Raw genomic sequence first — 11,821 nt, 5'->3', positions numbered from 1 at the left:
ACTCCGTCTCAAAATAAATAAATAAATAAATAAATAAATAAATAAAATAAAAAAGCCGGGTGTGGTGGCTTAAGCCTGTAATCCCAGCACTTTGGGAGGCCAAGGTGGGTGGATCACCTGAGGTCAGGAGTTCAAGACCAGCCTGGCCATCATGGGGAAACCCCATCTTAAAAAAAAAAAAAAAAAAAAGTCGGGCACGGTGGCTCACGCCTGTAATCCCAGCACTTTGGGAGGTCACCTTGTGACCTGTGGATCACAAGGTCAAGAGATCGAGACCATCCTGGTCAACATGGTGAAACCCCGTCTCTACTAAAAATACAAACAATTAGCTGGGCATGGTGGCATGTGCCTGTAATCCCAGCTACTCAGGAGGCTGAGGCAGGAGAACTGCCTGAACCCAGGAGGCGGAGGTTGCGGTGAGCCGAGATCGCGCCATTGCACTCCAGCCTGGGTAACAAGAGCGAAACTCCGTCTCAAAAAAAAAAAAAAAAAAAAATAAGACAGATGAGAATTCTAAGAAAACATACTGGCTGGGTGTGGTAGCTCATGCCTGTAATACGACCCCTTTGGGAGGCTGAGGTGGGCGGATCAGTTGAGGTCAGGAGTTCGAGACCAGCCTGACCAACATGGTGACACCCTGTCTCTATTAAAAATACAAAAATTAGCTGGGTGTGGTGGCATGTGCCTGTAATCCCAGCTACTTGGGGAGGCTGAGGCAGGAGAATCCCATGAGCCTGGGAGGTAGAGGTTACAGTGAGCAAAGATCATGCCATTGTACTCCAGCCTGGGGCAAAACTTTGTCTCAAAAAATAAATAAATAAAAATAAACAGGCCGGGCATGGTGGCTCACGCCTGTCCCAGCACTTTGGGAGGCCAAGGCAGGTGGATCATGAGGTCAGGAGTTTGAGACCAGCCTGACCAACATGTGAAACCTCGTCTTTACTGAAAATATAAAAATTAGCTGGGTATGGTGGCACACACCTGTAATCCCAGCTACTCAGGAGGCTGAGGCAGGAGAATTGCCTGAACCTGGGAGGCGGAGGTTGCAGTGAGCCAACATCATGCCACTGCACTCCAGCCTGGGCCACAGAGTGAGACTTCGTCTCAAAAAAAATAAAAAAATAAAATAAAATAAACAAATAAAACTAAAATAAATACTTTTTTAAATTTATTGAGATGGAGTCTCCCTGTCACCCAGGCTGGAGTGCAGTCGCACGATCTCGGCTCACTGCAACCTCTGCTGCCCCGGTTCAAGTGTTTCTTGTGCCTCAATCTCCCGAGTAGCTGGGATTACAGGCACTTGCAACCATGCCTAATTTTTTTTTTTTTTTTAATTTTTAGTAGACACGGGGTTTCTCCATGTTGGCCTCAAACTCCTGACCTCAGGTGATCTGCCCGCCTTGGCCACCCAAAGTGCTGGGATTGCAGGCATGAACCATCATGCCCAGCCAAAATAAACATTTCTTGTATCCAAAAAAAAGATGTGGTAACTGGAAAAATGGATCCAGCCCTGATAAACAGGGGAGGGAAGTCCCATGGTGACAGCGCTGTAGCAGACTCACACAGTAATCAATGTGTAATGAAATCAATTTGTATATAGGCTTCTAGGATGTCAAGTTCTAGAACAAAAGAGGTTATAATATATTAAAAAATATAATTGAGAATTTGGGAAAAAAAGAAAGATGTGATAATAGTAGAAAATGCAAGAAAACAGAAAAAAAGGCAGCTAGAAACTCCAGGAAAAACAAAAAACTAAACAAGGATACTACAGTCCACAGAGTAACTGTCCAAATTAGAGCCACAGCATTCAAGAAGAATGAAATGAATCCTAAAGAAAACATACATTCTTTCTATCAATAACCAGCCAAAAAAAAAAAGCAATCAGAAACTCTGGGAAAGGTGAGGCACAGTGGCTCATGACTATAATCCTAGCACTTTGGGAAGCCAAGGCAGGTGGATCACTTGAGCCCAAAAGTTCAGGACCAGCCTAGTCAACATGGTGAGACCTCATCGCAATTAAAACAAAAAAAAACTCTAGGAAAATCATACTAAATAAGAAAGTCATAGCTCAAGTTTGAAGCAAACTAAAATATATAATGAATTTAAGAAACTGATTATAAGACTATTTTCAAAATACATTGATAAATTTGAGAAGTATAGTGTCGTATTGTTGAAACTTATACTACCTTGCACTGCAATGAATTTTGTTTACCCTTTTTTTGTTTTTTTATAGAGATGGGGTTTCACCATGTTGGTCAGGTTGGTCTCAAACTCCTGACCTCAGGTGATCCACCCACCTTGGCCTCCCAAAGTGCTGGGATTACAGGCGTGAGCCCCCGCATCTGGCCTTGTTTACTGGTTTGAAAAATTTTTTCAGCTGGGTGCAGTGGCTGACGCCTGTAATCCCAGCACTTTGGGAGGCCAAGACGGGTGGATCACAAGGTCAGGAGTTCAAGACCAGCCTGGCCAAGATGGTGAAACCCCGTCTCTACTAAAAATATAAAAATTGGCCGGGCGCGGTGGCTCAAGCCTGTAATCCCAGCACTTTGGGAGGCCGAGGCGGGTGGATCACGAGGTCAAGAGATCGAGACCATCCTGGTCAACATGGTGAAACCCCGTCTCTACTAAAAATACAAAAAATTAGCTGGGCATGGTGGTGCATGCCTGTAATCCCAGCTACTCAGGAGGCTGAGGCAGGAGAATTGCCTGAACCCAGGAGGCGGAGGTTGCAGTGAGCCAAGATCGCGCCATTGCACTCCAGCCTGGGTAACATGAGTGAAACTCCGTCTCAAAAAAAAAAAAAAGAGATTATTTGCGAAATTAAAAAAATAGAAAAATAGAAAAGATAAAAATATAAAAATTAGCCAGGCGTGGTGGCACGCACCTGTAATACCAGCTACTTAGAAGGCTGAGCCAGAAAATTGCTTGAACCTGGGAGGTGGAGGTTGCAGTGAGCCGAGATTGTGCCACTGCACTCCAGTCTGGAAGACAGAGTGAGACTACATCTCAAAAAAAAATTTTTTTTTTTTTTGGACAGGAGTGTTCCTATTAAAATCTAAGGTCATTTCACTCCTCTGCTCAAAATCTTCCAATGGCTTCCATTACACTTAAAATCAAAGTAAAGTTCTTGGCTGGGCACAGTGGCTCACACCTGTAATCCCAGCACTTTCGGAGGTCGAAGCAGCAGGATCACCTGAGGTCAGGAGTTCAAAACCAACCTGACTAACACGGCGAAACCCCGTTTCTACTAAAAATGCAAAAAATAAGCTGGGCATGGTGGCACGTGCCTGTAATCCCAGCTACTCAGGAGGTTGAAGCAGGAGAATTGCTTGAACCCAGGAGGTGGAGGTTGTAGTGAACCAAGATTGTGCCATCGCACTCCAGCTTGGGCAACAAGATTGAAATTCCATCCCAAAAAATAAAAATAAAAAGTTCTTATGTTTGAAATGGGGTCTTGCTCTGTTACCCAAGCTGAAGTGCAGTGTTGCAATCATGACTCACTGTAGCCTCGACTTTGGAGGATCTGGCGATCCTCCCACCTCAGTCCCTGGAGCAGCTGGGACCACAGGCATGCCCTACCAATTTCTGTATTTGAAAGTTTGGATTGGGTTTTTTTTTGGAGACGGAGTTTCACTCTTGTTACCCAGGCTGGAGTGCAATGGCGTGATCTCGGCTCACCGCAACCTCCCGGGTTCAGGCAATTCTCCTGCCTCAACCTCCTGAGTAGCTGGGATTACAGGCACACGCCACCATGCCCAGCTAGTGTTTTGTATTTTTAGTAGAGATAGGGTTTCACCATGTTGACCAGGATGGTCTCGATCTCTTGACCTCGTGATCCACCCGCCTCGGCCTCCCAAAGTGCTGGGGTTACAGGCTTGAGCCACGGCGCCCGGCCTCAATTTTTGTATTTTTGATAGAGATGAGGTTTCGCCATGTTGCCCGGGCTGGTCTCAAATTCCTGAGCTCAAGTGATCCACCCACCTCGGCCTCCCAAAGTGCTGGAATTACAGGTATAAGACACTGCATCTAGCTGAAAGCAAAGTTTTTATAATGCTTTATAAGCTCCTATGCCATGTGCCCCTCTCCATCACTTCTCTGATCTCATCAATTTCGTTCCCTTGAATACTGGTCTCCTTGCCGTACCTGCCTGGAATGATCCTCTCTTATATACTCCCATCCCATAGTCAGCTCCTTCACTTTCTTCAAGTCTTGACTCAAAATCATCTCCTTAGTGAGACCTTCCCTGACTTTACTGAAAATTTCTGGCCACGTATAGTGGCTCACACCTGTAATCCTGGCACTTTGGGAGGTTGAGGTGGGAGGATCACTTGAGCCCAGGAGACCAGCCTGAGCATGACGAGACCCCCTTTCTAGGAAAAACAAAATTATTTTAAAATTTCTATCCCTCGTATTGACATCCCACAAGTCCTTTCTCTATTTTTTCTCCTTTGTACTTATTTTAAATATCAAAAACACATGGATGTTTCCTGTTTTATTAACTACTGTTATCTCCTGTACTTACAGCAGAGTCTGGAATATAAAGGCTTAATAAATATTGTTAGAAGAATAATCCCTTAGACAAAATACATAGTTTCTGACTTAACTGTAAAGCTATAAACACTGGCAGTATAAAAATAAAAGGATAGCTAAGAGAAGCTGGGAGGGAGCGCAGAGGCGGACAAAAAGAACAAAGAGGACTGCTGCTTTTCTGTGTGAGTCCTTCTCTACTGCATGACTTTAAATTCATTTCCAGTACATTAATCTGATAATATTTAGAATTTTAAATCTATGCAACTGTATATGAAACATTTTTATTTTGTGGCCAGCTATGTAAGTAATGCCAATCATGAAGTCACTTACATTAGGAAGGCTATGGTTGCTATAACACCACAGGCATGGTATGAGTGGTTGAAATCTTCCATGGGGGAATAAATAACAGCTGCATCTATGATAATCCACCAGCCTGTAAAAAACTAAAACAAAGGTGACACCAATGAGAAATTCAAGCAATTTCATATCTCACTGGCTAAAAGCAAGAAAGGTCTTTAAGTGAAGAGATCCCTTTTAATAAATTTCAAAAACGTTCTAACTATTTCTCACATGTGATTTGCACATGGCCTTATAGCTGATTAAATATTAGGCACCCTTAAATCTGACAATTTATATTTATTGACTTAACTTTTCTCTAAGCCTACTTCAATCATTATTTAAAATTATCATAATAAAACCTTATAATATAATTTGGTGAACTAGAAACCAATTATCTCCTGGAGGGGGAAAGGAAAAAAGTGACTCAGATTCCAACTGATGGAGGAAGTGCCCTGTTGATATAAGCCTCCAGAAAAATATTCCCCCAAATCAAGAAAAACACATTCAAATTAATATGGACAACAATTATTGCTGACAGAATTTCAGCTATCTTCTTGGTGTGAAGTAACAGCTCTAAGGTTCTGCTTTTGACGAATTCCAGCGCAGGCTAAAGATGGTTTCGGGTGTGATTTTGAATTCAATTTAAACACCAGATTAGATTACAATTTATCTAATTGAATTTGGCTCCAGATATTACCAAGGGCAAAGACACAACAAGAAAAATGACCCCAAAACTGTACAAATATTTTTTATCAGCAGAAATTTACAGTAAAATTATATTAACCAAATTCTGACAAGTAGCTTACAAGGTTTTAAAAGTAACCCCCTTTCCTATCCTCACTCCCAACCCTGACTCAGCTCTGGGAACTGCCATCTTCTGGCACTTATTTAAAAATAACAATTTTAGGCCAGTCAAATTACTTTTATGAGATTACAGATAGATCTACACTTGATTAATACCATTTTTAGTGGCTAGCATGAGTAAATACACCTTTCTTTTTACCCTCAGCTCAATGTATTCAAGATATTTTCTTCATAGAGTAAAAACTCAAAAGCTTTTTGGCCGGGTGTGAGGCCCTATAATCTCAGCCCCTTGGGAGGCCAAGGCCAGTGAATCATTTAAGACCAGGAGTAGGAGACTAGCCTGGGCAACATGGAGAGACCCCCATCTCCACACAAAAAAAGAAAAAACTCAGCCCGGTGTTGTGGCCCCTGCCTGCGGTCCAGGATACTCTTTGGAGATCACCTGAGCCCAGGAGGTTGAGGCTGCAATGAGTAGTGATTGCACCACTGCACTGCAGCCTGGAAGACAGAGTGAGACCATATCTCAAAAATAAATAAATCTTTTTTTTTTTTTTTTTTTAAAAAGCGACGGGGTCTGGCTATGTTGCCCAGGCTGGAGTGCAGTGGCTATTCACAGGTGCGATCCCACTACTGATTAGCACGGGAGTTTTGACCTGCTCCCTTTCCGACCTTGGCCGGTTCACCCCTCCTTAGGCAACCTGGTGGTCCCCCGCTCCTGGGAGGTCACCATATTGATGTCCAACTGACTGCGGACACCCGATCGGCATAGCGCACTACAGCCCAGAACTCCTGGGCTCAGGCGATCCTCCCACCTCAGCCTCCCGAGTAGCTGGGACTACAGGCACGCGCCATGGCGCCCAGTATAAATGAATCTTGAAGCTTGAGAAAAAATATAGGATAATTATTTTTCATGGATTGTAACTGTTAGAGATTAGGTGAAGAGGAAATACTTAAATTTAGATGTTTATTTGTTCATTTACTTAAAATTTACTCTTTAGGGCTAGGTGTGGTGGCTCACGCCTGTAATCCCAGCACTTTGGGAGGCTGAGGTGGACAGATCACCTGAGGTTGGTAGTTCGAGACCAGCCTGACCAACATGCAGAAACCCTATCTTTCCTGAAAATACAAAATTAGCCAAGTATGGTGGTGCATGCTTATAATCCCAGCTACTCAGGAGGCTGAGGCAGGAGAATTGTTTGAACCTGGGAGGCGGAGGTTGCGGTGAGCTAAGATCATGCCATTGTACTCCAGCCTGGCACAAGACTAAAACTCCAACTCAAAAAAAAAAAAAAAAATTACTCTTTGGAGCCCATAACATCATATAATCATAAAAAACTAATATCGGATCCCTTGAGGGATCTGAAGTGTAAATAAGAATTTTATTCTGTAAATCACTTCTACACAATGTATTTTAATGTTTTTTCTTTTTTTGTTTTTGCTTTTAAAACAAAATTTAAAGGGGCCGTGCTAATCTTCTCTGTATTGTTCCAATTTTAGTGTATGTGTTGCTGAAGCGACCACTTTTTTTTTCCTTAATGAGACTGAGAAGAAAGTTAACTGGATTATGGAGAAATGCAATGCTAGCTATTGACTGGTTTTCACCTGATTGCTTCTTAAACACTTCCTTGTACCTTAAAATACTCATTAAAAAAGGAAATATAATCCATATAATAAATGTTATTATGCCATTTTTACCACACAGTTAAACTAACCCAACCACTCTATTAATCTAATTTTAAATCATAATTTAAACTATTCAAATGGAACTAATAACTCTCCATGGGCAGCAAAATAGCAATGCTTATTAAAATAAGTACAGTGGTGAAAGATAAAATAAATAGTACATATTTTAAAACATCCTGCAGAATTCAAAATCCATAAACACAAACGAACCAAAAAATGAGATCCAAATTATCCATGACACTTACTAGTACACCAGCAGCAATGGAAGCAATAGTATTGCGCTTTTCCCCCCAATCAATGCATTCTGAGCATCTCAAGCCCTCTAGAAATCCAGACATTTTTTTCAGGTCACTTAAAAACAAACAAACAAACAATTAAATAAAGTACTTCTATTTACTTGCTTCAAACCTGAAAAATAATTAATAGCCCAGGAATAATTAAAATGAAATTACAAATACTTTATTTTGATTCCACATACTTCTTCAGAATATTTGATTTAGTTTTTGATGAATTTCCACATTATAACTTTGGAAAGTAACAACTGGATTCATTTTGTATCTTTTTTTTTTTTTTTCTTTTAAAAAGACGGGGTTTCACCATGTTGGTCAGGCTGGTCTTGAACTCCCGACCTCAGGTGATCCGCCCGCCTTGGCCTCCAAAGTGTTTGGATTACAGGCGTGAGCCGCCGCGCCCGGCCCTTGTATCTTTTTTAATGTAAAAAATAGTTTGGGGACTGGTGCGGTGGCTCACGCCTGTAAACCTAGCACTCTGGGAGGCCGAGGTGGGTGGATCACCAGAGGTCAGGAGTTTGAGACCAGCCTGGCCCACATGGCAAAACCCGTCTCTACTAAAGTACAAAAATCAGCTCGGCGTGGTGGCACATGACTGTAATCCCAGCTACTCTGGAGGCTGAAGCAAGAGAATCGCTTGAACCCAGGAGGCAGAGGTCACAGTGAGCTGAGATTGCGCCACTGCACTCCAGCCTGGGAGACAGAACAAGACTCGGTCTCAAAAATAAATAAATAAATAAATAAAAATGGTTCGGATATATTTAAATAATATTAACAAAGGTGAGTCTCCAAATATTGAAAAAATTTTAACTACTGGCTGACCTCCTCCTGAAATCTGTCACATCCTATTATTTCTAAGTAGGTATTAAATTAGTTTAGGTGGTACTTTTAATACCAAGTATATGATTACTAATTCCCAGGAGCTCTTTTGTTATTTTGATTCCAAACTAAGTTATTAAATGATTTTGATATTTACAGTCCAGAAGCACTAACAGTAGAGAGACAAGTGATAAACTTTGGCTCTGAGTTAAAGTATAGATTCAAATGAAAAATATTTCTATTAGTAATTTACATATTTTATCACAAAACGTGTGTTTCTTCACACCTAGATTAAGAAATTAAACATTGCACTGCAGTTCTTACCTCTACCCACATCATTTCCTTTCACTTCATTGTCTTTCTGCAAGCCTACCTTTTGGTGTTAATTCTACGTAAAAAACATCTACTTTATTTTAATATCCCTATCTCTGATCCTAACTGATGTTTCCAGCCAAAAGAAAGCACTTAATTGTGGTTAATATTAAGATTACAAAAATCCAACTGCTATTTAAATTACCACAGCCTACCCAAACTTTTACAAATTATATAAAACATTCTTGTAAGCCGAGCTGTACAGACCTGACTAGAGACACAGCCATATTATCTCTATTTCAGAGTATGAAAAAGCCTGAAAACTTGCAAATAACAAAAAAAAACCCAGACTCCTACAGCGAACCTGAGTCCCTTGTTACTTTGTAGCCAGCAATTGTCCAAATACATGACGCCCTAAAAAAGAGCAAAGACTTCAATTTTTCTCTTTTAAAAATTAAATATTAAAATATATGATTAGAGTCAGTGCTAAGATGCCTTTGGGACAAGTTCAATTTAGGAAATTCACTTATTTGATTCTTCCCTGGGAAGAACTGCAATCCAGGAAGTGTTATTTTCGGTTCATCCCAATGGCCCCGCCCCAATCCATTTTTCTTTGCAAGAAGACTGGCACGCTTAAGCCAGACCCCGCCCTCCAGACTGGGAATTTCAGGTCTCGAGGGACGCGGCAGGAAGATGGGGGAGCCACCTTCAGCCCAGCCACTCCTAGCTGAGGGAGCCGGCTGGGTCACGCGCCCTCTCGGGGTTTCGGCCTGTCCAGCTGTGAAGTGGGGGACCGGGCAATTTCCAGCGATCCTGGGGTGTCCCGGGGTAGGGCGCAGTCCCCCGTCCGTCCTGGCAGGATCTGGGCGCAGTCAGAGAAGTCCATGGGGGCACAGCCCGGGTCTGCGGCTTTCCGGAGGGTGGCGGCAGAGAGCCTGTGGGCACCAGTCCGTCGGACTGGCCCGGCTCCGAGGCCTCTCCAGCCTGCAGCCGCTCCTCTCCTACCCCCACTCCCCGCCCAGCACTTACGTCCAGCCCCGTCGTGCAGTGGGTCCGGAGCCCGGTGTCGCGCCACGCCGGCCCGCCTCACCCGGTTTCAGCCAACAAAACAAAACAGCCACGGCCTCCGGACCCCGGATGTGGCAGTACCGCCCCCGCGGCTCAGCCACGCATGCGGATACAGGGCGGAGGGCGGGGCGCCGGGTCCCGAGGGAGCCACGCCCACCGTGACAACGCGACTGCGCATGCCAGGGCGCTCTGCGCTGGGGCTTTCCGCAGCACTGGGTTCACAGCTGGAAGTCAGAAGTGCTAGTTTGGAGTACGCCCTTCGTGGATAAGCGTGAGAAGTTGCTCTGTGTGTTGAGCTTTCTAAAGGAAGGCATTTGTTGGTCTTTGTATCCGTCTTGAGTGAGGTGATGAGTGTTTTCTAGTGCTGGGGTCGGCCCCGCAGCCCTCTCAAGTGTGAGTGGCAGGAAGAGTGCTGGGTCCCACGTGGTGCAAAAGTATTGAGGTTTGCAGTCACACAGCGCTACTCAGCGCTTTTCAGTCTCATTTATTTTCTCCCTTCTTGTCCCCGCCCTGCCTCCCCGCAGCTCCACCTCCCGGAGAGGGGCGGATTCAGGTCCAAGAGGCGAGGACTTCCCGGCTTGGCGAGGCTAGGGTGTCCCGTGGACCCCAGTCCCGGCTCGGTGACCTACTTATAGGACTTGGCCTTCCTTTGCCGTTTGTTTAAGGCAGGGTTTTTCAGCCTGGATACTACTGATGTTTTGGGCCAGCTAATTCTGTCTGGGGTAAGGGGGGCTGTTCTGTGCTTCCTAGGATATGTAACTGCATCCCCCGCTTCTATCCACTGGATGCGAGTAGCAGCCCGAGTGAACCAAAACTGTCTCCAGACTTTGCCAAATATTCCCTCCCGGGGAAGATCGCCCGGCTTGAGAACCACTGTTTGGAGGAGAGCCTGGGTTTTCGGGAGGTGACCCTTTTCAAAGGGGAGGACAGGCAGAAGCCGGAAGCAACGTTGTCTTAGCTCCGTGAACGACTTGCTGCCAGGCTCACCTCTCTTCTAGAAGCCGTCAGTCTGGGTCTCGCTCTGGAATCGCCTTCAGGGAGTCGGATCCAGCCCGGGAGAGGGAGGAGGGTCGAGATCTCGTTGCGGAAGGCGCCACCCGAGGAAGCACAGGCGCATCGCGCGGTCTTCCTAGCGGAGGCGCTCCCGATGCTGTAGCTGCCGGTGGGAGAGGCGCTGGGTACCTCTCCTTGGTTCCTTTCCAGCAGCTGGTCCCGCTCGAGGGAAAGTCGTGTTACAGAAAGGCATATGCGATCACACAGGGGTGGCGCTGCTGCGGCTTTGACCCTATGGTGCATCCTAAATAACAGAGAGGGTGGAGGGAGAGACAAGTCGCGGAGCAGAACCCCCTTTCAACTTAAGGTAAAGGTGCGTCGTTTGTCATTGAGAGATACGCACAGTTTCATCTGATTTACATGTACGGTGGCAGTATATGAGTGGTATGGGAACCAAGGTGACTGTTTTATGGCGGGGCACGGTGGCTCACGCCCGTAATCACAGCATTTTGGGAGGCCGAGGCGGGCAGATCACTGGAGGCCAGGAGTTCAAGACCAGCCTGGCCAACATGGCGAAACCTGATCTCTACTAAAAATACAAAAATTAGTTAGGTGTGGTGGGCTTTGCCTGTAATCCCAGCTACTCAGGAGCCTGAGGCACAAAAATCAGTTGAACTTGGGAGGCAGAGGTTGCAGTGAGCCAAGATCGCACCAGTGCCACTGCACTCCATCCTGGTCAACAGAACAAGATTCTGTCTTTCGAGACTAGCCTGGCCAACCTGGCAAAACCCTTTCTCTACCAAAAATACAGAAATTAGCCAGGCATGGTGGTGCATGCCTGAAATCCCAGCTACTCAGGAGGCTAAAGCACGAGAATCACTAGAACCCGGGAGGCAGAGGTTGCAGTGAACAGAGATTGCACCACTGCACTCCAGTCAGAGTGAGACTCTGTCTCAGAAAAAAAAAAAAAAAAAAAAAAAAAG

At 44.7% G+C, this 11,821-nt stretch overlaps 1 protein-coding gene and 1 pseudogene across 3 annotated transcripts in view; both read right to left on the bottom strand.

The window, feature by feature from the left end:
* Positions 1 to 9,963, bottom strand: part of TMEM50A (transmembrane protein 50A) — a 33,711-nt gene extending 23,748 nt beyond the window's left edge. The window contains exons 1-3 of one of the 3 annotated variants that reach the window (XM_032300878.1): positions 9,807 to 9,963; positions 7,596 to 7,707; positions 4,861 to 4,973 (exon numbers count right to left, since the gene is read on the bottom strand). In XM_032300878.1, the coding sequence (XP_032156769.1) occupies positions 4,861 to 4,973; positions 7,596 to 7,694 (212 nt within the window). In that variant the 5' untranslated portion in view covers positions 7,695 to 7,707; positions 9,807 to 9,963. Of the gene's footprint in view, positions 1 to 4,860; positions 4,974 to 7,595; positions 7,708 to 9,806 lie in introns of those variants that run through there. The other 2 variants (XM_032300877.1, XR_004275877.1) reach the window with 2 other exon arrangements.
* On the bottom strand, positions 7,131 to 7,194 carry LOC116566708 (annotated as a pseudogene).
* Positions 9,964 to 11,821: the final 1,858 nt, after the last annotated feature.

This window comes from Sapajus apella, unplaced genomic scaffold, assembly GCF_009761245.1.
Source record: "Sapajus apella isolate SASKATOON/1434 unplaced genomic scaffold, GSC_monkey_1.0 scaffold43, whole genome shotgun sequence".
Classification (NCBI taxonomy): domain Eukaryota; kingdom Metazoa; phylum Chordata; class Mammalia; order Primates; family Cebidae; genus Sapajus; species Sapajus apella.
This window is presented reverse-complemented; position numbering and strand designations above follow the sequence as displayed.